Genomic DNA, 27,351 nt, shown 5'->3' on the forward strand with positions numbered 1-27,351 from the left:
GCTCATCTCTCTGGGACCCCACGGCTCATCCCAGAGGGGCCCCATGGCCCATTCCAGTGGGACCTCATGGCTCATCTCACTTGGATGGCACACCTTACCCCAATAGGACCCATAGCTTGTCCCTCTGGGACCACATGGCTCATCCCTCTGGGATTCCAGTTTATCCCTCTGGGATTCCACAGCTTATCCCTCTGGGACCCCACAGCTCACCCCAGTGGGGCTCATCACACTTGGACCCCACAGCTCACCCCACGGCTCATCCCAGTGGGACCTCATGGCTCATCCCACTTGGACCTTATGGCTTATCCCTCTGGGACCCCATTTCCTCCTGCCACGTTCCCGTGACTCCCCCAGCTTTGCCACAGGGATCATGATGGCCACGGAGCTTTCCCCGGGAGCAGGGATGCTGTGGGGATCCCCCGAGGATGGGCAGCACTGGGAGGCACAGGGGCAGTCCCGGTGGGGCTCTCTGTGTGTGACAGCACCGCCGGTGTCTGTGGGGGTCAGAGGCAGTGCGGGGGGGATCGGTGACCGGAGGGTGCCCCAGTGGAAGGTGGTGGTGGGGTGTTGGCGGTGAGGTGTTGTTGGAGGGTCTTTTTGAGTGGTGTTGGGTGAGTGTTGTTGGGTGGGAGTTGGTGGGGGTGTTGTTGGGGGGTATTGTTGGGTAGATGTTTTTGGGGGGTGTTCTTGGGGAGATAATTTTGTGTGGGTGTTGTTGGGTGGTGTTTGTTGTTGGGTAGGTGTTGTTGGGGGACCGTTGTTGGGGGGGTGTTGTTGGGGGAGTGTTATTGGGGGGGGGGTGTTGTGGGGGTGTTTATTGTTGGATGGGTGTTGTTGAGAGGTGGTGTTGGGGGGGTGGTCACGGGCCCCTCGGGCAGCGCTGTCCGTCTTCGGTACTTTCCGGCACCGCTCGGGACTCTCCGTCCTCCCTGTGCCCGGCTTCGGGTCTCTCTGGTGACGCTCGGGCTTCTTCGTGTCTCCTCGGTCCACCTTCGGCCACACTCGGGTCTGTCCGGCCACACTCGGGTCTGTCCGGCCACACTCGGGTCTGTCCGGCCACACTCGGGTCTGTCCGGCCACACTCGGGTCTCTCCGGCCACACTCGGGTCTCTCCGGCGGCGCTCGGGCCCGTCCGCCGCCCCCCGGTCCCGGCGCAGGGCGCAGCGCGCAGGCGCGGGCGGCGCGGCGGCCCTTGTTGTGGCCCGGCCGCCCCCGGCCCGCCATGGCGGCCTTCGGCGTCCTCAGCTACGAGCACCGCCCGCTCAAGCGCCCGCGCCTCGGCCCGCCCGACGTGTATCCGCAGGACCCCAAGCAGAAGGAGGTGCGGGGGGCCTGGCGCGTTGCGGGGGGGGTCGGGTTGCGGGACCGCGGCGCCGCGGCCGGACCTGCGGAGGCGCCGGGGGAGCGGGACAGGGGGCCCGTCCCGCCGGGCCCGCGGGCTGAGGGCGCTGGGCGGGCCGGGGGACCGCTGTTCCGGAGCTGCCCTGGGTGGGACAGGGCGGCGGGGGCTGGGGCACGGCCGGGCCTCGCCTGGCTCGGCCCCCGCGGCGGGGACAGGGGCGGCGACGGGTGCGAAGGGGTCGCGACGGGCCCCGCTGACCGTCCTTCGCCCGCAGGATGAGCTGACTGCGCTGAATGTCAAGCAAGGCTTCAATAACCAGCCGGCGGTCTCCGGGGACGAGCACGGCAGTGCCAAAAATGTCAATTTCAACCCGGCGAAGGTGAGACGGGGCGTTCCGCAGGGTGGGCTGCGGGGTCCTGGACCAGGCCCGGTCTCCTTCCTACCTGGTGTCGGGAACCAGGAGACCTTTCCCTTTAGACCCTCTCTTTTTCTGCAGTCCAAGTTCTGCATTCTTTTAGAACTGTGTCCCACCTCTGCGAGAGTGGGTTCCTGTCATGCTCTGTACATCTTAGGGGCAGGTCTGTGCCTGCAGTTTCAGTAAAATCAGCATCTGGGACTCCCCATATTCTGCAGTTAAAGCAAAAAGCTACTAGGAGAGAGAAAGTTGTTATTGATTTGGTTAGGTCATGATAGAAGAGGAGTAAGATTTCTTGAAACATCTGGCAGTTTAAACATGGGAGTTACATAACAGGCTTCAGTTCCATTTTTCTGATCTCTGAAATTAAGATGTTGACTTCCTGGCCCCCCCTGACAAAAGGACTAGCAATGTCCTGGGTTGGAAGGCTGTCAGTGAGTACAGGATATTTGTTTCTCTTGGGTGACTTCTGTCTGAGAAGCCTTCTGTCTGGCTTGACAGGTATTTAGGAGGTGTTATGTGCATCTCAGCTTGAGGCCCTGCTGGGTTATTGTATGAGTTGTCCAGAAGCATTCACCTCTGCAAGTACAGCAAAGGAAATCATTAGCAGGTTTTTTGTTTTTTAAAAGTTGATGCTTCTGATAGGACGGACAAATAAAATTTTAAGCACACAGAAAATGGGTCTTTGACCTGTGAAATGTAACGAATCCTTTTTTTACTTGTTTTCCAGATCAGCTCAAATTTCAGCAGCATTATTGCAGAAAAGCTGCGGTGCAACACCCTGCCTGACACGGGGAGACGGAAACCCCAGGTGAATCAGAAGGATAACTTTTGGCTGGTGACAGCACGTTCCCAGAGTGCCATAAACAACTGGTTCACAGATCTGGCCGGAACTAAGCCCCTCACTCACCTTGCTAAGAAGGTATGTTACTATAGAGGCAGCCTGGCAGGGCAGAGAATTTAATCTGTGCTTGTTTCTAAAGTGTTTCTGGAGGTTTTTGCTGTTTGGAGAAGTTTCTTGTCCATACATCTTGTTAAGCCTTCAGTTTGAAAGCAGATCCAGGATTTGTAGAGCCCTGTCTGTAGTGTCCTTACTTAGAGAACTGGTCCCTTTTCTGTTGTTTGGAGGTGTGTCCTGGTTTGCCTTTTGGCTTGTAGGACACAACTGATTTTTTTTAAGGTTCAGATGTGTTTCAGAAGAGCTGTCACTGTTGTCTTTGGTCTGTGGTTTGTATTAGGACATTTCTGCTGTGAAGGGTTTCTCAAGTTGTCAAAAGCCATATTGAGAATTACTGAAAATAATCAGCCAAGTGACTTCCCAGACTTCTGTTGTAGTGACTTGTTTCTGGTTTTAAGAAGAGGAATGTGTGCTATCACTTGGTCTCAGCCAGGCTACAGTACTTTTGTGCCCTGGGCTCTAGGGGTAGATAACTCCCTTGTAGCCTTGAATTCTGTACAGTGTGAATAAAGGGTCTCCCTGCTACTTCATCAGGCCAGACAACAAGGGGAGAGAACTCTCTCTGTCTTGGGGGAGGCCTGTAAGGAAGGAACTTGGGAACCTGGCACACACCGTGGAAGAACAACCCCCACTTGTGAAATGGTAGCAGAGAACTTGGTTTAGAAGCTGGAGTTTGTCTGTTCCTTGGTGTTCCAAATCACTCTTGGGGGGAAATAAGGTAATCAGACTTTTCCTACAATCTGTCTCTTTATAAACTTAGTCGTGTCTTTCTTTGGCTGCTTGCTGCCAGTTTCCTGAGGTCATTGTGAAAACTCGAACCTTTCAGGGCTTTTCCTGGTTTTCCTGCAATGGGCTCCATCAGTTTCCATGGACCAAACATGTAGCAGTGACTGTCAGTAGCCAATTTATGTCTTTGAGGCACCAGAGTAATTGGGAAGGATGTAGGAAGCACAGCAGGTCAGTGATTGAATTGCCAGTGGTTCAGGGACTTAGAGATACCCACCAATTGGTCGTGTTCTTTGTGAATTTGTTTCATTCCTCTGTGAAACACACACATTTATGGTCTCCAGAGCATTGTGTGGAAGTGAGCCCCACAGCTGCACTCCTTCCTTTGATGTGTTTTTGCTTCCTGGTTTATAGGTCTGTACTCTGATGATTTCACGGGTGTCCTCCTGTTTTGGATCTTGAATTTTGATTCTTGGATTAATGAATTCCTTCCTACTGTGGTACTCAATTCGCTGTTTCTCACGGTCTTCTATTGGGTATTCATGATACTACAAGACTTCTGTAACAGCTCTGGTTTGTTTACAAGATGGAGAGTCCTGTCTTCAGCCTGTATAGCAGATACTCTGTTTCTGACTAAGTCCTTAGTCTGTGTCTTTTGTAGATTTTTACATGCTCTCTTGATGATGTCCTCCAAGATGTTTGCAGAATTCAGGGCATGGATTTACACTGGTGTTATTATGTTTTTCTCTCTTCTTTCAATTTGTTGTTTCTGTTTGTGCTGAAATACTGTTGCTTTCTGACCAGAGGTGAATTCTTGCAGTAGGTTTTTGGAGATACAGAGCAACACAATACCTCTTCCCTTTTTACCCTTTTCACAGCTTGCAGCACCTGCAGCAGGTGTAGCTGCTTCAGATAGTTCCCATCCATGTCCTTGGTTTATTTCTCCCTCTCAATTCTGTTACAGGTGCCCATTTTTAGCAAGAAGGAAGAGGTGTTTGGTTATTTGGCAAAATACACAGTGCCAGTAATGAGAGCAGCGTGGCTTATCAAAATGACCTGTGCCTATTATGCTGCCATCACAGAAACCAAGGTGAAAAAGCGTCATGTCATTGATCCCTTCATTGGTAAGCACTGTGTGTGAAGCACTGGTTTTGTCCATCACAGGTGTTTCCTTCTCCTTGGTTAGTAAGAGGTGGCCTGAAAATCCATATAAACTTGTTTCCTGCTGATAAGTCCTTGTGTTCTGATGTGCATAACTGAAACAACAGGCCCACCTGTGAGGGGATGCTGTTGAAAAGTGAGTCTGAGCAGCCACAAACACTTCCTGAGAGCTGCCTCTTCTTTCTCCCTGTTGAGTTCTGCTGAGCTCCTTTGCTGCATAACCTGGTTTGTTTCTTACCTTACAAAGATTGTAAATGTTACAATTTAGGGATAACTGATTAGCTCCTTCCCAAGTGAATAGGTATGTTTCCTGGAGAACTCTGATATGTTCCTCCCAGTCTGTGTTTCCAGTTTCGTTAAGTGTTACTGGATCCAACATCCTTTGCATCCTGGCCTGCTCCAGATTGCTGCAGTGCAGGAGAGCTCCCCTGGCTGTGTTCTGATTTGTGTGGCTGGGACTACAGGACCTGACCACACACCTTGGAAAAGCAGTATTAACAGCAAAGTCCATGGATTACTTTTTTTTTCTTTACCTCTAGTGTAAAAATTACTCAGGCTTCTTAACTCTGTGTCTGGAAGTTGATTGGTTTGTTACACATAGTTATTCCATTTGCTTTCCTGTTTCTCTGTGTGTATGTCCCTACTGCTGACCCTCTAAATGTTGTTTGCTTCATGTTCTTGCATATTTTGCCTTGGTTTTTCATCTGCAATATCCCAGAGGAGTGTAATCCTGCTTTCACTTTGTTAGTTGACTTTGCCTCTTACTCACTCAAGTTTTAGTAAAAACAATTCCTTTTAAAAACTGTCAATCGTGGCATTACACTGATAGATGAAAGAGACTAAGAACAAGTTCAGAGTTGAAGTGTTTACAGTGTTTCTGCTGTCTGTCAGATTACTGAGGATGCTGAATTAACACTGCTGTCTACTAGAAAGTCTTCACCTGATGATACTTCACAACTGTGGTTAAGGAATCTTTCTTCCCAGCTTTTCCAGTTCAAAGTAATCCTGCCCCAGACTCAGAAGTTTTTCCCCTTGTTTTCTATTCCTGTGGATGTCTCTTCCTCCCCACCACCTCCAGGCCACAAGCAAATCTAATATTGTGGCCCTTATTTTTCTCTGTTTGTCTTTCTGTCCTTTTCAAATGACAGGAAATTGTTTTTGGTTTCCACCTGTGCACCAGCCTGGTTCTTTCTGCCCCTGTTCACCATGGTGCTCACTACTGACCTGTTTGTTTCCTCTTCTCCAGAATGGACACAGATCATCACCAAGTACCTGTCAGAGCAGCTGCAGAAGATTGCAGAGTTCTACAGGCAGCTCCCAGGGCAAGGCTGTGGTTCCCCATCAGGACCAATGCCCCAAGAGGTGGAACAGGCTTTGAAGCAGTGGGACTACAATGAGAAACTGGCTATGTTCATGTTCCAGGTGAGGGACTTGGGCAGCTGCGGGGTGGGTGTGTAGCAGAGGAGGGCTGGGGGATGGATGTCATGGGATTTATTTCTGCAGAATATTCTCCTTCTGTGAATAGACCATTAGGACTAGATGCAGTTTTCAGCTCAGTATTAGAACTGTGTGAACTTTCAGAGTAATGTCCACTGTTGAACAGCAACCTGTTGCTGCTCTGCCTTGCCTTACTGAGCTCCAACTTGTGTTTATTTGCTCTGCTTTTACCCCTGTGCAGGATGGCATGTTGGACCGGCACGAATTCCTGACGTGGGTCCTCGAGTGCTTTGAGAAAATACGGTCAGGAGAGGATGAATTTCTGAAAATGCTCCTACCTTTGCTGCTGAGGGTGAGAAATACGAACCCAGCTTACTTTGGGAGAGTGCTGACTTCTGCTGTTGTCAGTCCCCTTCCTGTGTTGCCTAAGGAGATGATGAGCTATTTTGCACCAAGAACAGCAGGCAGTGTCCCTGTTTGCATCATTCTTAGCTCATGCAAGGATATCTTTTTAGTCCTGCTGTCTTTGCTTTTTTTCTCCTTTGCCCTGTTTCCCTGCACTGGATTTGGTAATCCCTGCCCCCATGTCACAGCTGTGATAGTTGTACTCATGCACCAGGACACAGAAGCTGCTTTTCTTTATTTCTTTCTGTTGCAACAGATTCAGGGCAAATCTTTGAAGCCCTGGGAAGGCTTGATTGTGGGTACCTTTTTATACATGAAGCCATTGCCATATTGCATCTCAAGGGTTTTTCTGATGCTTAGTAGCCAGTGGGTGGTCTGTGGTGCTAAGGAGCTCTCTGTCAAAAGGAAGTGCCTCTTCAAGGCAGTGCCTCGCAGTGCAGTACTGTGGGAAGATCGAAGGTTTCTCTTGTGTTGCTTGTGACAAGGATGTTCTCCCCTCCCTCGTGTTCCCTGCAGTACTCTGGGGAGTTTGTGCAGTCTGCCTACCTGTCCAGACGTCTGGCCTACTTCTGCACCCGCAGGCTTGCCATGCAGCTGGATGGTGCTGGTGGGCACCCACCACACATCCTGTCGGCCCAGACAGGGAATGCTCTTCCCTCAACTCCCACCCCTCAGCCAGCTGCAGGGAATCCTCCTCCCAGCCCTTTCAGCGACTTACTGCTGTGCCCCCAGCACCGGCCAGTGGTGTATGGGCTCAGCTGCATCCTCCAGGTAGGTTTAAGTCATGGTGATTCTCAGGTCAACAGGGACGATTTACATTGTGTGCCATCACAGAAAAATCTTTACAGTCTGAGTCAGCGGCTTCCTGAGTACAGAAATATCAAACCATGATTGTCTTTGCTGATGTGTTACAGAGCTTTTGTGCCAGACATCAGTGCTGTAGCAGTGCCCTTGACTGACTTGCATAAGAAAAATGGGTTGGAATAGAGCCTTTTGCTCTGCTCACAGGTGTCTCTCGTGGCTGGGGAGCTTTACAAAAGAAAGGATGAGAAAGGGTTATTTCATCTTGAGTATGGCAGTAACAGAAAAGGAAATTATGCCAAAAATTAAAGTGCTTTGTAGTTTTGTCAGCTCTTAAAAACAAACATCCCCTCATCAGAAAAAAATGTTCCCAAAGAACAAAAAAAACCCCACAACAAAACACCCACCACCCACACACAAAACAGCCCCTCCCTCTTCATGGAAGAATTTAATGGTTTAGGAGTAGCAGCAGGCCATGAAAAGGAACTACTCTAAACTCATAATCTTTATACTTGAGATTGATTAAACCTTACATTGCAATAAAAGGGCAAGGTTGCCAAATCCTTACTGATAGATGTTTGAAAGACAGGTGATGTTGTGTCACTGGGATTCAGTCCTTACTGTCCTTGTGTCAGAAAGAGAGAGGTGAGTTCTGTTCAGTGTGTGTATTCATTCCTGATTGTGTTTTTCTCCTTCAAGAGGAGAGTGACTAGGTCAGGTGGGTCCGTGCAGGAGTGGAGAGTGTTCCTTCCGGGGGAGAAAGGAAGCTGGTTAAAGCAGAGGAGGTGCCAGAGAGTGCAGGATGGAGCAGGATTTACAGAGGAAGAGAGCACGAAGCTTGGGAACCTGCTGCTCAAGAGAGAACCTTGAGATGAAGGAGCCCTGACAGGATCAAGAAGCAGCAAACCAGCTCTAAAACAGGGTAGAAAGATAATTCCTATAGTATGGTTGGCTAGGATTAAGAATTTTTCCTCAAGGATTAGAGAGCAGTGTGGGTTATAAACAACCCCTGTGTATTTCTGTTGAGTCTGTCTTAGTCACTTTCTGTTAGAGAAGTTGAGAGCATTTTTTTTTCTATTTTCTATGTAATAAAGTATGTCTTTTTAATAAAAAAATCCTCTGTGGAGATTAACCTGCTTTAAAAATTGACATTGGTTAATGGTGATCTGATCTTTAGTATGTCTCAGAAGAGCTCTTCTGTTAGATCTACAGATCTGATCTGCAGGTGGTAGATAAGGCTGAGGCAGAATAAGATGTAGTGGCTGAAAGTTTGAGCTGGGTGAAGTCAGGCTGGAAAGAGATGCATTTCTAACAGTGCACAAAATTAACCTTTCTCAGATGATCTCAAGATATGGCAGATTCTTTGGTTTGAGTGTTTAAAACAGCCTTGGTTGTCTGTCTTTAGTGTCTGGCTCCTTGTGAGCCAGAAGCTGTAGGGGAGTATCATAGGAATGGTTCAGTGAAGTTTTGTCTGTGTTTGTGTGAGTGTACAAGATCATAAATGAGAATGCTTATAACGTGGTATTGTTATTTTAGTGATCACTATAATCACACTTGTGATTACTAAATGGTGTGGTATAATCACTTTGGGTCTGTGACCTCATATTTCTTCTCAGTCTTCACTCTTTTTGAAGGCTGTAAGGCACTAGTGTAAATGCTGCTCCGGGACCATGAGGGTTGATTGTGCATTGACAGTGTGAGTTGTAGAAAATTAATTCAGTTTAGAAGAAGTGGAGAGCTCTGCAGCAACATGTTGCTGCTTTGGGGTAATGTGGAACTCTGGTCTTGACTTTCTAATCATACCTAGGGCAAGAAACTCAGTGCAGTAAAAACTTCTGGTTTACTTCTTTCTACTCTAGTGTAGTCCAAGGAGTCTTTCAGAGCTTAGAGCAAACCTCTACTCAAATAGTAAATATGTTGCATACAGGACAATGGATACCTAGGCAGTAGGATGAAGTAGTGGTTAGTTCCATAGAAAGTAATGTAACTTAATTGTTTTGACCTTGATTTGCTCAACGATACTGACTTATCTGTCTGTTGCAGAGTATTATTTTGTGTTGCCCGAGTGCCCTTGTGTGGCATTACTCCTTGACTGATAGCAGGATAAAGACTGGCTCTCCTCTGGACCACCTGCCTATAGCCCCATCCAACTTGCCCATGCCAGGAGGGAATTCAGCCTTTACACAGCAGGTGAGCAGCTTTCAGAAAAGGGAGCTCTTGTGGTCTGAGATAATAGCTGTATCTTAGCTCTTTCAGAATTTTTTTTTTCACATTGTGTGATAAGCAGAGCTGGAGGTTCTGTCTCACAAGGAATTAAGTGCTCCCATTCTGCTGTAAGCAAGACAGTGATGTCCTTGAAGATGGGCAAAATCTAACCTTAAGCAGAATTACTCTCATGCTCATTGTTTTCTGATAATTTTGTTCACAGGACTTCTAAGGCATCCTTATGTTTGTTTACACAAGTCCATTGCTTCTAGGTGCGGGCAAAGCTGCGTGAAATTGAGCAGCAGATAAAGGAACGTGGCCAGGCCGTGGAGGTTCGCTGGTCGTTTGACAAGTGCCAGGAAACCACAGCAGGTAGCTTGCTGCAGGTTAAAATTTCTCTCCCCTTGTTCCATGTGTTACCCCCACAACGTTCCCATCTGGCTATTATCTTTGTTTTTTCCTGTTTGCTGCTGTTCCTGGTTACTGTCAGCAGTGGTGGGGGGAAAGAAAAGAAATGGCTCTTTTTCTTTCCAGTACAAAATCTTACATGAGTCTATTTCTTCAGGTATAGGGGGAATTTGTGTTACTGGAAGCTAGAAGTGTGTACCAGAGAACTATACTCTTGTATACGTGCCACGTGCTGATGCTTTCCCCTAAAATCTGCAGCTGGCTGCAGTGAGTGAGGATATTAAGCTGGGTGCACCCTTGCCTGGTTGGTACAGCTTTCCTTGGGCAGAGCCCAAGCAGTGAGCTTGCAGAAACTTCTGACAGAATCACAGAATGGCCTGGGTTGGAGAGGACCTTAAGGATCATCTAGTCCCAACCCCAGTGTCATGGGCAGGGACACCTTCCACCAGACCAGGTTGCTCAGGACCCCATCCTGCTTGGCCCTGAACACATCCAGGGATGGGGCATCCAGAACTTCTCTGGGCAACCTGTACCAGTGTTTCACCACCCTCACAGTAAAGAATTTCTTTGTCATATCTAGTCTGAGTCTGCCCTCTTTCAGTTTAAAGCCAATCCCTCATGTCGTCTCACTACATGCTCTTGTAAGAAGTGTCTCTCCAGCTCTCTTGTAGGACACCCTCAGGTAATGAAAGACCACAACCAGGTCACCCCAGAGTCTTCTCTTACGTAGGCTGAATAATCCCAACTCTCTCAGTCTTTCCTTGGAGGAGAGATGTTCCATTCCTCTAGACATCTTCATGGCTTCCTCTGGACTCACTCCAACAGGTCCATGTCCTGCCTGTTCTGGGGCCCCCAGAGTTGGATGCAGCACTGCAGGTGGGGTCTCACCAGAGCAGAGGAGGTGCAGAATCACCTCCCTTTGACCTGCTCCCCACGTTGCTTTTGCTGCAGCCCAGGATACAGATGGCTCTCTGGGCTGTGAGCTCATGTTGCCAGCTCATGTCCAGCCTCTCATCCACCATCACTCTAAAATTCTTGTTGTCAGGGCTGCTCTCCATCTGTTCATGCCCTATTCTGTACTGATACTGGGCATTGCCCTGACTCAGGTGCAGCACCTTGCACTTGGCCTCGTTGAACCTCATGAGATTCCCATGGCTCTACTTCTTGAGCTTGTGTGGGTGACTCTGGATGGCATCTCACCCCCCAGGAGCATTAACCAAACCCCTTAGCTTGGTGTCATCTGCAAACCTGCTGAGGGTGCACTTGGTCTTTGTCTATGTCACCACTTGTCACTGATGTCCACTGGGACTCTGAGCCTTTGACCACTACCCTCTGGATGTGACTGTCCAACCAGCTTCTCATACACTGAACAGTCCAGCGTGCCTGGTGCTGTATAAGCCAATGTAGGTCATAAATGAGCTTGTGGGATGGTACATATCCCCAAAAACCTGGCATTTTGGCAGTGACACAAGCCATGGTGCCATATATTAATAGTCTGGGTCCGTCTGTTTCTTCCAGTGTCATTGCAACTGGAAGGATAGAAGAGGAGACAACCTGTGTTCCAGAATCCCATGCATACAGTCCCAGTGCCCTGAAGTCCCTTTTAGTTGCCCTTGTACTACACATTGCAATTTCATCTCCCCCTGCTGGTCTTGATATGAGGCGTAGGCCTTTCTGACCTTGGAAACAACATCTGGTGTTGCCTAGAGTCTGTTGTACCAGGTGCCAAATATGCATTTCTCTTCTCTGTTCTCTTCTAGGTTTCACTATTGGCCGTGTCTTGCACACTTTAGAAGTTCTGGACAGTCACAGCTTTGAAAGATCTGACTTCAGCAACTCTTTGGATTCCTTGTATAACAGGATATTTGGGCTGGGTCCAACTAAAGACAGTCATGAGGTGCCCTGGGACTTTGCTGCTGGGCCCTGGTCTTGGACGTGGCTATGTTCTTGTTTATATCCCACTGTTACTGTCCTGTGTCTGCAGAGAGCTGACTAGGTAGTGGCCTTTGGCCAAGAGATGTGATCTCCATTGAAAAGGAATTCATGCAGCCTTGTTAGGGAGGTACTAAAGTGAGAGGGGGAGTCTGTGCTCTAGAAAGTCTGCGCTAACAAATACATGTAAGCTTGAGAGACTTCACACAGCTGAGAAGTGTCTCCTGATGAAAGACATCAGTCTGGATACCAGACTGGTGATAAAGACTAGTTATGTGTCTCAGAGGAGTAAATGACTAGCCTGGTCAAGGTCCGGACTGGCTGCTGTTTCTTGGAAGTCTGGGAGCTCACAGTTCAGGTTCCTCTTGGTCTGGGAGGTGATTTATTTGTGAGGTGCAGGACCAAAGTGCAACCATTACTGCATTGGTTCCTGGACATGAGCTGTAGCACTGCCTGTTTGCATACTTTGTATCATGCTATCCAAGCTGTGTTTCACTCAGTGCTGTGATTAGTACTCCATAGATGTGCTGCTGGAAGAGAGATGATTTTCTGAAGCATAGTGAGTCTGGAGATTTGTCAGGGGCTATGGATCACTTCATGTTGCGTGGAGTCAGAGCAAGAGGGTTCTAGCTTAACATCCATCCTCCCTGTTAGGAAGAGGGGAATGTAGCAGTCTATGGGCTGTGCTTTATTAGAAGTAAACTCACTGTTCTGTCTGCTCTCCCCTGCTGTTTGGCTCAGGTTCTCACTGCAATGCTTGTATCTCAACAGATCTCCCCGGATGATGATGCAGTGGTGGCCTTGCTGTGTGAGTGGGCTGTCAGCTACAAACGCTCTGGACGCCACAGGGCCATGGTGGTGGCCAAACTCCTGGAGAAGCGTCAAGCAGAGATAGAGGCCGAGGTAAGTCTGTATTCTGGAAGACTCTCAGCGGCAGAGGAGAGCAGAGGCTGCCTTACTATGGTTACACTAAACAGCAAAGGCTGATCAGCACAATGTCTCTTGTCACTGGTGCTGTTAGTTATGGTATTTGCTCCACGTAACCCAGTGTAGGTCATAAGTGAGCTTGTGGGATGGTGCATATCCCATTTCTTGGATACACGCAAGGACAACTGATTGCAGTGCAGAAGCACCAGCATACTTGGAGACTGTGAAGTAGCTCACAGAAACCTGTGTGGTGGCTTACCTTCAAGTGCAAGATAGAAAGAGTCTCTTGAAGACTTCTTTTTCAAGGTTTATGGGTAGGGAGTTTCTCCTCTGTGTCAGCAGTCGGTACTTTTTTCTGTTTCTGCAGAGATGTGGCGACTCTGAAGTCGTGGATGAGAAGGGCTCCATCTCCTCAGGCTCTCTCTCAGCAGCCAGCGCTCCTGTCTTTCAGGATGTCCTTATGCAGTTCCTTGACACTCAAGCTCCTATGCTAAGTATGTAATAAGAACTTACAGTTTCCCAGTTTCTAGCTTTCCCTCCACTGCAAACTTTGGATTTGTGTGCTGTTGTGTGTAGGTCTTGAGTGTGTTCAAATTCTCTGGCTTCCTTCCAATCCAGAGCTTACCTTGGAGGGAGAAAAATGAGCAAAAATGCAGGGCCAGATAACAGAAAGATAATGCAGAAGTGCTTCTGTTAACAGTATTGGCCAAGGATGGATGAGCATAGCTTAGTCAGGAATTACTTCAGGCTGAGAACTAGAGCAAGGATTTTAACTAGTGACAAAGCTCTGGAGTTGTCTTTCAGTGGAAGTTCTGCAAACTGATTAAACGGCTCTGAATGTTGCAGGCAACTGTTTTTACACCCAGGAATAGCCCTTCCAGGCTAAAGTCCTATGACTCTAGGCTGTGACACTGGAGAGCTTTTGACTTAATTGCTAGTTTTTGAAACTGGACTTTCTGGTTTTAGTCCCTGCTGTAATCTCAGAGCTGTGTACCAGTCACTTGTGATGAGATCTCAGGAAACGCTTTCCCTCACCCTGGGTTAGATGGCTCGTGTTGCTCAGTGTTGCAGAAGAGCTCTGGTAGCCCTGACTGTGTTGTCTTTTCAGCTGATCCTGGGAAGGAAAATGAGAAGGTGGAGTTCTTTAACCTGGTGCTGCTGTTCTGTGAGCTAATCCGACATGATGTCTTCTCTCACAACATCTATATGTGCACACTCATCTCCCGGGGTGATCTTGCCATGGATTCTCATGGGCCTCGTCCGCCCTCACCCTTCGATGACCCTACTGAGGAGCACGACAGGAAGGAGGCAGAGGGGAACAGTGGCATCAAGCTGGAGGTGAGAGCACAAGCACCATGGCCCTCCTGTACACATCTCCGTGTTGTGTTTGCCCATTTTCACCAGCTTTGCAGCCTCTTTGCTATTGCCTGCTGGAGGATGTACCAGTGACATTTGCTCCTCCTTCCCACAGCCTGTTTCCTGAGCATTTCAGTTTCAGTGGCTGGAAAGAACCTCAGGTTGTAAAGGGGTCAATAGGAAAATCTTGCATTGTTTGAAACAGAGCAGCATATCATGAGCTGCTGTGTGAGGCCTGTCCATGATCTTTGCAATGTATTGGGCTCCAATTTGCCAGGCACCATGGATGTGTTGGCACATTGCTGTCACTTTCCAGCATGGACATCAAGTGCTGTAGTCAACAAATACTCTCTTGTTCCCTGGTGCATCACAGAGATGTAAAGCTGCTCTTTCTGTTCCCAGGACCCAGCCCTTTCAGAGCCCATGGACATCGACCACAACCCCAGCATGCTTTTTGATGACATGGAAAAGACAGACTTTTCGGTATGTTCCTGCTTTTTATTCCTGCTGCTCAGTTAGTAGTATGTAGTTGTGGGCCCGGGAACAGCATGTGCCTTGATTTTGTGTATCTCTACTGCAGAGCAATACACTGGGAGTGGCTGGATTATAAGGCAGCTGACACTGTAGAAGGTCCATAAAACTTGTTTATGCATATTGGTGTTCATCAGACTAGAGCAAGTCCCAGTCATTCCTGGGATCTCTCAATGCTCTGGCCACTGCCAGCCCAGTGTTGGGGCAGGGTAGGAAGTGGCTGCCTGGAAGTGGATGGGAAATGGATGACCATGATAGCACCAGGAAATTGGGAGTGACCAGTTACTATTGCAGGGTCTTTCTTAACTCTGGGACAAAATACTGTTCTGCTGTCATCATACTGTGTTACCTTCAGTATTTCTTTAGGTTTATGCTTCTTCAGAGTATTTGTGGGCATAGTTCATGGCAGCAGAACACTGTGAAGCACTCAGTAATAAAAATAACTTGCAGTTGTTAAAAGTTCTTGAGTACCGACATTTTTCCAGCCATTTCTGGCCTTTCAAGGTATGTGTTAGGCAAGTGTGATGTGCAGAGCTAGATGGCTTTCCCTGGATCCTCGCTTCTTCTGGGGAAGTGGTTGTTCCTGAAATTCTAAGCCATAGTTATTTATTTCCTATAGTTTTTACCTCAGTGTACAACACGGAGCAGAAGCAGAAATGGGAATTATCTCTTAGCACATTGCCTTGGTCATTGCCCTAAGAACTGAAGGTTTCGCCATCCCTTCCTCCCTCTTCCTGCTCCTTTCTAGGCCTGACCAGATGTGTCTTCCTTCAGCAGTCTTTACTGTTGCATGACCATGCTCCTTAACTACCTTTTCTTTTTCTTACTTCTCCCTAGATGTTTTCTCCACCAATGCATTGTGAATCTAAAGCCAGCCCTTCCCCTGAAAAACCAGATTCTGAAAAGGAAGCAAAGCCTCTGCTGAAGGACAAGTCTGTGGAAGGAATGCTTGCATCCCTGTATGACCAGCCTCGGCACATCCAGTATGCAACACACTTCCCTATTCCTCAGGTACAAGACCTGCTTGTAACTGCTCTCATTGTGCTCTTGTCACCAGGCTGCTGTTTCCCTGCTGTGGGTGGATAAGGAGCAGTCATGCTTTTTTGGATGTCTTCTTGCTTACTCCCAGAGAAGCTTCTGAGATGAAGCTTTCCTTGTCCTTAAAGAGATCCAGATGTGAAACAAGATTAGAGTGTTTGGCCTTGTAGTTGCTAATGCAGCTGTCTCTTCTGGTTCCCCAGGAGGAGTCATGCAGTCACGAGTGTAACCAAAGGCTGGTAGTTCTTTTTGGGGTTGGAAAACAACGAGATGATGCTCGGCACACGATCAAGAAAATAACCAAAGACATTCTCAAAGTCTTAAACAGAAAGAGCACTGCAGAGACAGGTTAGTAGAGCCTGAGATACTGCTTTCTGAAGTGGGAGCATCTTTCCACTTAGCTGGCTTTCTTCTGTGGAGTCTCACAGTGAAAAGATTTTTTATAATCTGCAATGTCTGGTAAGAGCTATTAGTGAATGAGAGTCTGAAATGGTGCTCTGTTTTCAAACATAGTAACTGACAAGTAAGACAATGAGTTTCCTGCTGACAAATCTGTTTAATTGAACTTTGCTTCACATGAGAATTGAGTCATACAGGGTTCATAACAAGACCCTGTCCAGAACTTTGACTTTTCAGATTTTATTTTCTTTAGCTCTTGCGTTTAGATCCTTGCACAGGAAGCAAAAAATGCTTTGCCTCCTATGCACGTTTGGCAAAGCCTTGGTTAAATGTGTCATGCCATTATGCTTCAGGCACGTGGTAAGTCCATAGGGTAGGAAATATAGATAGCTGTGTTAAAACCAAGAGAAAGCCTCTGATGTCCATCAGCTGAGAATCTGCCTACAATTTTTGTTTCTTACTCTGATGCCTGAAAGGCAACTTGAAATGTGTTAGAAAGATGATACTTTAAGAGGTAGAGTGCTCTGACAAATTTTGAGACTGAACACCTCCAGTCCAGAATGCCTGTTCTCATCAGGGAATAGGTGTACCTCTAAATTAAGAGAGAAAGGTGCTCCAAAGAGTACCTACCTTTGGGATAGACTACATGTTAGCCCTGCTGTTGTTCTTAGGTCAGGGATTCCTTCCTCAGCAGTTTGTTTTGAGCTCAAGATGGTCCTTATCAACTTAAGGTCTGTGACTCAGGCCTTTTGGCTGTGCTGCATGTCAGGGGGTGGTCTTTCTAAAGGACTGGGAGGATCTGATGGCTGATGTCTAGTGCTCTGGTGAGGAAGGTAGCCTAATACCGTTTTCTGATCCTCTCAACTTTGATAGGTGGAGAGGAAGGCCAGAAGAGGAAAAAGAGCAAACCAGAAGCATTCCCAACAGCTGAAGATATCTTTGCAAAGTTCCAGCACCTTTCTCACTTTGATCAGCACCAGGTCACATCTCAGGTAGGCAGATCTGAAGACTGCTGTCCTTCTTGAGTCCTTACTGTGTCCCTTTGTGTTACTGAGAGCAGCTTCCTGGAGGGAAAAAAGAGACATGGGCCCACTGAGAGACTTCTGCAAGGGGACGTAGTACTGAGTGTTGTCTTGTACTTGCAGGTATCTCGCAATGTCTTGGAACAGATCACCAGCTTTGCTTTGGGAATGTCCTACCACCTGCCTCTGGTACAGCATGTACAGTTCATATTTGACTTGATGGAGTACTCGCTCAATATCAGTGGTCTTATCGACTTTGCCATCCAGGTAAGGGCAGTGTGCTCAGGTGCTTCCTGGGAAGGGTTTCATCCACCTGAAAGGCAGCAAATCTGTTCTGTGATAGTGCTCTGGGCATCATGACCTGTGTCATGGAGGTGGTCAGTTTTAGGTGGTCATTGTGATGCTTCTCGGTGCAGCTGTTAGGAATAGGTTGTTTGTGGCAGATAGTCCTACATGTTCTGTTCTGAGGATTATTCTTCCAGAGGCTTTGGGCTTGTTTCCAGAGGACTTGCATTGCATCTCTGGTTGCAGCAGTGCCTTGTTTTGAGTGAGAAGGGGATTGTCTGTCTCTGGCACCTTGCCTACCTTGCTCCCCTGGAAAGATCCTTGGCACATGGCAGCTCAAGCTGCCTTCTGGATCCTGCTAAGATTGTGTTGCTGTTTCTGCAGCCTGTACCAGGTGTCTCTTGAAGCCTTGCTGATGGAATTGAGGCTGTTAGCCTGAAAAAGATAGGCAAGTGAGATGTATGCAGGACAGAACTACCAGATGAGCTGGTTGATACTACCTGCTGCCATATCCCAATCACCCTCTGACACCCAAGCCCTGACAGCCCTTTGTACTGCCTGAGGCATTTATGGGGTGCCAGCTGTTCTCTAAGCAGAAAGTGCCTGGCAGCCCTTTCCTGGCAGGTCCTGTAGGCTGTGGGTTTGGTGTGCCTCCTCCCTTTCTGACCATACCTTACCCCTGTGGCTGTTGAAGGGTTTTTCTGTCATTGGGTGCAGTTGCTGAATGAACTGAGCGTGGTGGAGGCAGAACTGCTGTTGAAATCCTCCGACCTTGTTGGCAGCTATACCACCAGCTTGTGCCTGTGCATCGTGGCTGTGCTGCGGCACTACCACTCCTGCCTTATATTGAACCAGGACCAGATGGCTCAGGTCTTCGAAGGGTAAGGGTGTCTTCCCCTCGCTGTGTGTAAGGAAGCAGTGTGTATTCTGGGGGTTTGTAAGGGGCGGGGACGTATCTGTGTCATTCCTAATAGGTGGCAGCTTTGTGTCTGAGGATTCAGGTCCCTTTTTTGTCTCTATACAGTCTGTGTGGGGTAGTGAAACACGGCATGAACCGCTCGGATGGCTCCTCAGCAGAGCGCTGTATCCTGGCCTATCTCTACGACCTGTATACCTCCTGCAGTCACCTCAAAAGTAAATTTGGGGAGCTCTTTAGGTGAGTCTGAAGCAGGTGAGATGCAATGGGTACTACCCAGTGTAGCGGTTTGGCTTAAGCTTTGATTGTGATCTTGTCTGATGGGATTGTCCCTGAGATATTCTATTGGGGACCTGAAGTCTTCTGACTAGTGGCCTGTTTGACAGGCCATAATGACTTAGTGGGTAATCTTGACTCTTAGATCATCAGATTGGTTTTGGTAAATTGCCCTCAGTAGTCCTCTGCTGCTCCACAGGTTTCTACTTACCCACTCATAGAGGGTATAGACATAGAGAGTTCTGTTCCTGCCAAACTGATGACTAAGCAGTTCATCCTAAAGGTTGTTCTCTGCTCCCTAGTAATCCTACCGTTTGGATAAAGGATCTTTGAGCGGTAACAGACAACTAAAAATGTCATTATAGTGTACAGTACCAGTCAGAAAGCAAATTAAATGTTATATATTGTTTGGAAAGGAGTGGAGAACAGACCAGAGAGCACCATTAGGCTACCATTTTAGTTATGATACAACTGTGCCTTTCGGTTTGGGGCAATAAACTCCATGTAATGGAGTTAGGCCCAAAGGAGAGTGAGTGGATAGTTTATCAGGCATTTGAAATTAGTTACTTATGAGAAAGTGAATCTCCTCCCCACAGAAGAGGAGTACTGAAGGGGAATGATGGAAACCCTGTAAAGTTCTGGTTGGTATGGAAATTAAACTGAATGTTCAGTATGTCCTACAATACAAGCACAAAGAGGAATGAATGAGTAGAAAATGACAAATGGGAGAGTCTTCGTTGGTACACAGTGATTGTGAGTTTCAACATGTCCTTGCCCAGGAAGGGTTTGTTGTTGCTTACCAGAGTTCAGTGGCAGCTGAGTTTTTGTGTTCCTAATCTCTTTTCTGTTCGGTTTAGTGACTTCTGCTCCAAGGTGAAGAACACAATCTATTGCAATGTTGAGCCATCTGAGTCCAACATGCTATGGGAACCAGAGTTCATGATTGACACTATCGAAAATCCCTCTGCACATAACTTTACATACACCAACCTGGGCAAGAGCCTCAATGAAAACCCAGCCAACCGCTACAGTTTCGTCTGTAATGCACTTATGCACGTGTGTGTGGGACACCACGATCCAGACAGGTGAGAGGCAGAACTTTTGTGGTTCTCCTGAGATAATACAATCTTTAGGTGAGAGTGAAAAAGCCAGTAGCCATTTACTGGTTGTCTTGGGGTGTGAAAAAGGAGGACAAAGACTGGGGTCCCTTAAAGAATCGCTGACCTGATGGCATGCATGAGTAGCAAAGCTGACCCTCTGCTTTTTTCATTATTTATTTAACAGGGTGAACGACATTGCTATCCTGTGTGCTGAGCTAACTGGCTACTGCAAGTCTCTAAGTGCCGAGTGGCTGGGTGTGCTCAAAGCTTTGTGCTGTTCCTCCAATAATGGGACCTGTGGCTTCAATGATCTCCTCTGCAATGTTGATGCAAGTGCAAACATTCAAAAGGGGAAAAGGAATTGAAGCAGGAGTGGAGGGATCCCTTGGGAGAAGGCAAAAATAAACAAAGGATGGAGGCTTTGTCTTCTGAGGGCAGGGAAAGGGGCTGCCTTCGGTGTTTGTTGCGGCCTGGGCTGATCACAGACATTGACCAGGGGTTATGGGCCCTTCTACCCCCCCAGCTCCTAGGCAAGCTGAGGAATTGCTGACAGAGGGAATGAGGTAGAGGCTGTTGTGATCACTGGCTGATCTCCTCTCTTCCAGGTCAGTGACTTATCTTTCCATGATTCTTTGGCCACCTTTGTTGCCATTCTCATTGCCCGGCAGTGCTTGCTGCTGGAGGACCTGATTCGCTGTGCCGCTATCCCCTCGCTCCTCAATGCTGGTAAGTGCATCTCTGTACAAAGCTGGTCTTAATCTCAGTTCTGACCCACAGGCCTGTCTTTAATGGATACTTTATGAACCCCATAGCTGTGAAGCATGCCTCCAGTACTTCTTTTATACTTCAGAATCAAATGTGATGCTTTAGAGAGTTTCTGGCCTTTTGATTTTTATCATAAAATGGTTGTACTAAGGGTTTTTGGAGCCTTGCTCTCCCAAATTTGTGTGTAAGCTGAAGTAAGCACTGTGTGACTGGCATATTCAGCTCTGAACTCCAGCAGTGCACCTCCCATTGATGGTACAGTTCAGCTTGGCATTTTGGCTAGAGCAGCTGGCTGACCACTTGGGCCTACAGCACCTGGGTCACTGCCTTGACTCTGCCACCAGCCTGCCCAGCTTTGCCCTGGGGATTGCAGCATCCATACTCTTGACAGGGTGAACTTGGAGCAAGCAGAATGCAGTGCATGTCACTGAGGATAATACTGATGGATTTGCTCACTTGAATGTTAATTGCTACACATGCTCCATATTTGTAAATACAATAAGACTGCTGCAGCTTCTCAACTGGCTGCTCCAGGGCAGTGCACTGTGAATAGCTTTTGGATTGAGAGTCAGCTATCCTGGTGCTTAAGAAATCTCAGTTGGCTGTTTTCTTTACATAGCCTGCAGTGAACAGGACTCAGAACCAGGAGCACGTCTGACCTGCCGGATTTTACTCCATCTGTTCAAGACTCCGCAGCTGAACCCATGCCAGCAAGATGGCAGTAAGTGAATGAATGTAGAACCCTTATTGTGAAAGTACTGAGGCTCTTGGACCCCAAGAAGAAAGATACTAGACCCTACTTGGCTTTGAATAAAACAGGCAAAGCCTGATAGGCTGCATTCTGCAGAAGACAAAGAACAGTATCCTTCCATTTATATCATGCAATGGTAGCCAGGCACGTTGGGGAGAAGGCTCTTGGAGGCAGGAAACCAGCCAGTAGAGGTGGCCTTGCTGTCACTAAGCCATTAGAGTAATGATCACTTCTTTTTTTTATGTCTTGAGCTTTGTATAGCCTCTTAACTTGGTGCCAGAAGCTGCTGTTCTACAGCACTCTGTTTTTGTCTGATGATGGAAGCAGTCCAGGAAGCTCTGTTCTTGGCTCCTCATCAGTATCCTGATAGCTCAGATTTCTAAATCCAGGCTGTATTCTCAGTTTAGGGTACTGGTGGAGCTTGGAGTTCATGACATAGGCACTGCACCCCATTTGAATTTCATGGTTCAGTTGTCACAGTGTGATTGGCACTATGCTTCATGAAACTAAATGAAATAGACCCCATGTTACAGTTAGGAAATGAACTGGCCTCGGGATTCACTGAGATGGATGTTATGGCACTCGCTGGCATATAACTCAGGCAGCTCTGGAGCCTGTGCCTTTCTCTCCTGCTGAGTATTGCCTTTCCCTTTGTCCTCTTTGCAGACAAACCCACGGTGGGAATCCGCTCTTCCTGTGACCGTCACTTACTGGCAGCTTCCCAGAACCGTATTGTGGACGGAGCGGTCTTTGCAGTGCTGAAGGCTGTCTTTGTTCTGGGTGTGTACCTGTCTCAGCCTGAACCTGTAAGAATGTTTGTCAGGGGAGTGGGAAAAAAGCTCTGTATTGTATGTCTTGGCTGTACAGAAGGCCAGAAGAGATCTATTCCGGTGAATATGTGGCTTGTCTGTAGCCCTTTGGTTTTGCTCTAAACACGCTTTGAATCTCTTGGCTGCAGAGAGGTAATTGATCCCAGGGAGAGTATACAAAAGCTTGAGGTGTTTTTTGAGTCAGGCCTTGTGGTTGGCATTGTTGATTAAGTGACATTTATGTTTTTCTTGTAGGAGATGCAGAACTGAAGGGCTCTGGCTTTTCCCACCCTGGAGGTGTTGATGATCTCATGGATGATGAGCTGGGCACCAGGAAGGCTGGTGGTCGGGTAGTAACTGTAGAAACAGCTAGCTTGGATATTTATGCCAAGTATGTACTAAGGAGTATATGTCAACAGGTGAGTCTGTCCCATCTCTAGGTGTGTCCTAATCCTTTCTGCAGATGAATATATTGTAAATGCCTTTCTGCAGGGTGGGTTTGGCAGGTGTTTCTTTGAACGATCAGTGAAGAGCCTGCAATGTTTCTGTCATGTGATGGCTCTGATTAGTAGTAGTAAAATTCAGAGGCAAGCATTGGTCAAGAATTGCAGTATGCAGGGGCTGCACATCCCCTTTGCTTTGGCAGCAGTGCAGGGCATGTCCAGGGAGGGGAGTGTGGGGATTGGGATGCTGAGTGTGTGCTGGAGGCAAAGATCAGCAAAGAAAGACAGTTTGTTGAAGTGATAAATGGTGTCTCAGAATGCAGCCTAAGTGTGCTTGCAGCTAGGCTGTTAATGTATCCCTGGACTTTGCATTACCCTGTTTAGTTAATTAAGGGAACAACAGCAAAAGCCTTTTGCACAGCCTAATCTGACAGCACCAGTATTTCTGTTCCTTTATGGAAAATTGACAATTGAGGAGCTGAAACCTGGCTAATGAAGTTGCTGAGTGGAGTGGATGCTACCATATACTGTATGAAAATGGTTGTTGAAGGGTGTCCTTAGCCTTGGTAGTCTATTCTGTCAACAGGAAAGATGCAGTGTTACAATTTGAAACCTTTATTTTGTATTACCAGTGTGTAAACCCGGCACATTGGTGCTGTGTGTTGTCCTCCTGCTGTTGTTTAGTAATTGGCTTGCTACACAGCACTGTTACCAGCCTACCAGAGAAGAACTGGAGCCACCTATTTACAGGCATAAATTCAACATACTTGATGTTACTGAAGTCTGAGTGTAGCATTTACAGTAGATGTTCCCTTGCTGGCCACAGTCTACATAGGAAGGATTCAAAGTAGATAAACTTATGTGGGTGTGTGTACAGCAGGGAGTAGCAGTCAGGGGATGAGGAAAAGGAGCAGATTATAAGTAATTTAAAGATTTCTTTGTAGATTCATAGATTGGTTTGGGTTGGAAAAGACGTTAAAGATCATCTAGTTCCAACCCCCCTGCCATGAGTGGGAACACTTTCCACTATCCCAGGTTGCTCCAAGCCCCATTCAGTGTTGCCTTGAACACTTCTAGGGATGAGACATCCACATCTTCTCTGGGAAACCTGTGCCAGGGCCTCAGCACCCTCACAGTAAAGAATTTCTTCATAATACCCCATCACTGCATCCCTTTGTGAAAAGTTCTTCTCCAGTCACCTTGTATGTACCCATCAGGTACTGGGAGGTGCTCTGCGGTCTCTCCAGAGCCTTCTCTTTTCTCCAGGCTGAACAATCCCAACTCTCTCAGCCTGTCTTCACAGGAGAGGTGCTCCATTCCTCTAATCATCTGCATGACGATTTCTGGACTCAGTCCAACAGGTCCATGTCCTTTCTATGCTGGGGACCCCAGAGCTGGATGCAGCACTGCAGGTGGGGGTCTCATGAGAGCAAAGCAGAGGAGCAGAATCCCTTCCTTTGACATGCTGCCCAGGGTACAATTGGCTTTCTGGACTGCCAACACACATGCTGGCTGATGTCAAGCTTCTTGCCCACTAGTACTCCCAAGTCCTTCTCAGGGCTGCTCTCAATCCATTCTCTGCCCAGCCTGTACTTGTTCTTGGGCTTGCCCTGACCCATGTGTAGGACCTTCAGCTTTCCCACCTGGAACTTCATGAGGTTCTCATAGGGCCCACATCTCAAGCCTGTTGAAGTCCCTCCGGATGGCATCCCTTCCCTCCAGCATGTCTTAATTATACCAGTAAAGTGGATCAGAGATGAAATCTGAATTGTTGTAGGAAGCTGAGCAAGTGATAAAAACGTCTTCCCCAGGATATGCTTATTACCCTGGCAAGGAAGAGAAGTTAAAGAGCTTATGATGTAGCAACACTGGTGGGAAGAAATGCAATGGGCATTGGAGAGGACACCAAACTACATGTATTGGCAAAGTGGAAACTTCATCTGGGATGAAGCTGAAGATCTAGGCTGTGGTTTCACAAGAATTTCAAACTAGATTTAACCTCTTCAATCTTTGTGCTTTAGTGGTTAGAGTGCTGTCCACTGCTGAGGGATTTTCCAGCTTTCTGGGTGTAGCATCAGGACTTGCACATGGTGAACTGGATCCTTGTCTCTTCTCTGGTTGTCACTTCTCAATGGAACAATTCTCTGAGCAAACTTGCTCTGCAGCTGCAGAAGTGCTTACATAGCAGTTCTCTGTTGATTTTAATTTAATGAATTTGCCTGATTTTAAATATGAAACATTTCTACACTAACAAATGCTACAGGTTAACTGTAAATTGTGTGAAGAAGTACCTACCTCATATTTGTTTTGGAAACTGCTGCCCTTAATATTATCATACATTTGGGGAGCATCAACTGGAATTGAGAGGCTGACAGTAATAGTTTTCTGTCTCCCTTCTCATGATATGTGACTTTGTAAATGGCTTGCAGCCAGTCAGTCGTTTTCGTTTCCAGACTTTGAGAAGTAAAGTAATTGACTTTTGCTAAGTATGGCAGTGTGTTTTCCATCACTATGTGAAAATTAAGGCGTGTGCTTTCCCTTAAGACATATTCTGGTTTAGCCTTTGCTGCAACCCTGAGTTACCTAATTTAGGATAGCTCCAGAGCTTTGCTGTTCAGGAAATAGACCAAACAATTTTAAGTGATCCCTTCTGATCTTTTGAGCCCAAGTGGCAGTGTTGATGGAGCCTGGACGTGGCAGTGACTGTGTACTGTTAAATCACACCAATAGTTTATCAAAAGAAAGCAACTACTGTTTCACTACTGCTGACTTGTCAGAGTTGATGTTTCCTCTGTTCCGATTGCTGTGCTGTGCCTGATGCCTGCTGAATCAGGATAGTACAGTTCATGAAGAGAAATGATTATCAGGCATAACTGCATACTAATGAGGCTTTTATGATTTTGATGTGTTCCATACATCTCTCTGAGACTGAAAGCAGGGGCGTTGGTTTGGAATCAGGCATCAGTTTGACTGTGCTGACTCTGCCTTCATCTTGCAGGAGTGGGTAGGTGAACGATGTCTGAAGTCCCTCTGTGAAGACAGCAATGACTTGCAGGATCCTGTCCTGAGCAGCACACAGGCCCAGAGGCTGATGCAGCTGATTTGTTATCCACACCGGCTGCTGGACAATGAGGAAGGAGAAAATCCTCAGCGGCAGAGGATTAAACGCATCCTACAGGTGCAGCTCCTGGCAGAATGTGAGACTGTCCTAGTAACTGCCTAATGTAAATGCAGCCCTCTGAGGGGTCTGACACTTTGCATGGTGCGAGCTGAGGATGTGGGTTGATGCAGTCTGATCTGAGGCAAGGACTCACATGAAGTGTGGGGTGTGTGTTGCAGAATTTGGACCAGTGGACCATGAGGCAATCCTCGCTGGAGCTGCAGCTCATGATTAAACAGACAGCAAACAATGTGAGTTTCTGCTCAGAGGGGACCATACAGGGGTGTGTGAAGTGGCTGCTTGTGAATTGGTGGGGCAGTGGCCTGGCAGAAGTGGAAACAGGGAGAAAGTGTGCAATGAGGGAGTCAGGCCTGTGAAAGTCAAACTTGAGAAGGAAATAATGAGACCAAGACCCAAAGAGCAGCAGACATGGGAAAGTCGACAAACTGGGTCTGTACTGTATTGTGTTGAAATGTGCGAGCTCCATCAGTGGGTGCTCTCAGAGAAGGACTTGGCTGTCTTTTCCTTCCTATCTCCAGGAGATGAACTCCCTGTTAGAAAATATAGCCAAGGCCACCATTGAGGTATTCCAGCAGTCAGCAGAGACCAGCTCTGCTAGCTGTGCTGGTAATGGAGTCAACAGCATCAGTAGCTCAACAAGTGCTACACCTGCCAGCAACAAATCCAAACCCATCCTCAGGTAGGTGTAGAGCCACCATGCAGCTCCCTTGTAGATGAGTCTGAATTATAAGTTGGATTGCAAGCTGCTTTTCTCTCCTGTTGTCACAGCTCCCTGGAGAGATCAGGAGTGTGGCTGGTGGCCCCTCTGATTGCCAAGCTTCCAACATCCGTGCAGGGCCATGTGCTGAAAGCTGCTGGAGAAGAACTAGAGAAAGGACAACACTTGGGATCATCGTCCCGCAAGGAGCGGGACCGCCAGAAGCAGAAGAGGTGAGTCCAGGGAAAGGGGCAGGCAGTGTTCACTGTGCTGATCCCCCAGCCTGGCAGTATAGCTCCTCTGTTCTTTCTGCAGTATGTCCCTCCTGAGCCAGCAGCCATTCCTGTCACTGGTGCTGACATGCCTGAAAGGACAGGACGAGCAGCGGGAAGGCCTTCTCACCTCTCTGTACAGTCAGGTTCAGCAGGTAGGTGTCTTGTTCTCCCCTCACTTCCCTCAGGGGCTTACCCCTCCAACAGGCAGGCTATTGGGTGTGGCCTCAGGATGTTGTCTTTCTTACCCTGTTTGGTGTAGGGTGCTTGACCATTTCTGAGTCACTGGAGAGTGAGTAGCACAAGCCGCTCTCTGTAAGCTTCAGGATACAGCTTGTGAGCTCTGTTCTCTCTTCTGTATTTCTTAGATTGTTACCAACTGGCGGGAAGATCAGTACCAAGATGACTGCAAAGCCAAACAGCTGATGCATGAGGCCCTGAAACTGCGGCTGAATTTGGTGAGCAGTTGCAGAAAAAGAGCTTAACCATATGGGGTGAAGAATTGTCTGCCTTTTTTCTTTTTTTTTTCTTTCCTTCTTTTTTCTTTTTGGAACATACACACATTGGAGGGGCTATATATGTCCTGAGGCAAGGAAGTAGGAGAGACACTTGTGCTGCCTCTAGGTCTTGAGCCCTGAGTATGACAGGGTGCATGGATAAACTCCCTTGCTCTGTTTAATCAGGATGAAATCCAAAGACTTGGTCTCTCTTTTGTAGATGTGCCTTCCCATTTCAATGCTTTTTGAGTCCACAGCACTACTGTGTGCATCTGAGGTTTGTCCTGCTGACAGCA

General features: G+C 47.5%; 1 protein-coding gene across 3 annotated transcripts in view; it reads left to right on the top strand.

Moving 5' to 3' along the window:
• The first annotated feature begins 1,175 nt into the window (after window positions 1-1,175).
• Window positions 1,176-27,351, top strand: part of MED12 (mediator complex subunit 12) — a 36,469-nt gene continuing 10,293 nt past the window's right edge. For all 3 annotated transcript variants that reach the window (XM_071569044.1, XM_071569045.1, XM_071569046.1), the window contains exons 1-32: window positions 1,176-1,321; window positions 1,617-1,721; window positions 2,488-2,679; window positions 4,406-4,565; window positions 5,849-6,024; window positions 6,281-6,391; window positions 6,961-7,215; window positions 9,289-9,435; window positions 9,723-9,822; window positions 11,619-11,755; window positions 12,562-12,693; window positions 13,085-13,211; window positions 13,826-14,055; window positions 14,476-14,556; window positions 15,442-15,615; window positions 15,846-15,990; window positions 16,915-17,033; window positions 17,187-17,330; window positions 18,066-18,229; window positions 18,373-18,504; window positions 19,398-19,625; window positions 19,825-19,969; window positions 20,246-20,366; window positions 21,025-21,126; window positions 21,823-21,936; window positions 22,221-22,384; window positions 25,407-25,586; window positions 25,748-25,819; window positions 26,108-26,268; window positions 26,358-26,519; window positions 26,602-26,713; window positions 26,927-27,016. In XM_071569044.1, coding sequence (XP_071425145.1) covers window positions 1,223-1,321; window positions 1,617-1,721; window positions 2,488-2,679; window positions 4,406-4,565; window positions 5,849-6,024; window positions 6,281-6,391; window positions 6,961-7,215; window positions 9,289-9,435; window positions 9,723-9,822; window positions 11,619-11,755; window positions 12,562-12,693; window positions 13,085-13,211; window positions 13,826-14,055; window positions 14,476-14,556; window positions 15,442-15,615; window positions 15,846-15,990; window positions 16,915-17,033; window positions 17,187-17,330; window positions 18,066-18,229; window positions 18,373-18,504; window positions 19,398-19,625; window positions 19,825-19,969; window positions 20,246-20,366; window positions 21,025-21,126; window positions 21,823-21,936; window positions 22,221-22,384; window positions 25,407-25,586; window positions 25,748-25,819; window positions 26,108-26,268; window positions 26,358-26,519; window positions 26,602-26,713; window positions 26,927-27,016 — 4,581 coding nt within the window. In that variant the 5' untranslated portion in view covers window positions 1,176-1,222. The remainder of the gene's footprint in view (window positions 1,322-1,616; window positions 1,722-2,487; window positions 2,680-4,405; window positions 4,566-5,848; window positions 6,025-6,280; window positions 6,392-6,960; window positions 7,216-9,288; window positions 9,436-9,722; window positions 9,823-11,618; window positions 11,756-12,561; window positions 12,694-13,084; window positions 13,212-13,825; window positions 14,056-14,475; window positions 14,557-15,441; window positions 15,616-15,845; window positions 15,991-16,914; window positions 17,034-17,186; window positions 17,331-18,065; window positions 18,230-18,372; window positions 18,505-19,397; window positions 19,626-19,824; window positions 19,970-20,245; window positions 20,367-21,024; window positions 21,127-21,822; window positions 21,937-22,220; window positions 22,385-25,406; window positions 25,587-25,747; window positions 25,820-26,107; window positions 26,269-26,357; window positions 26,520-26,601; window positions 26,714-26,926; window positions 27,017-27,351) is intronic.

Source organism: Pithys albifrons, chromosome 14 (genome assembly GCF_047495875.1).
Source record: "Pithys albifrons albifrons isolate INPA30051 chromosome 14, PitAlb_v1, whole genome shotgun sequence".
In the NCBI taxonomy this organism is placed as follows: Eukaryota; Metazoa; Chordata; class Aves; order Passeriformes; family Thamnophilidae; genus Pithys; species Pithys albifrons.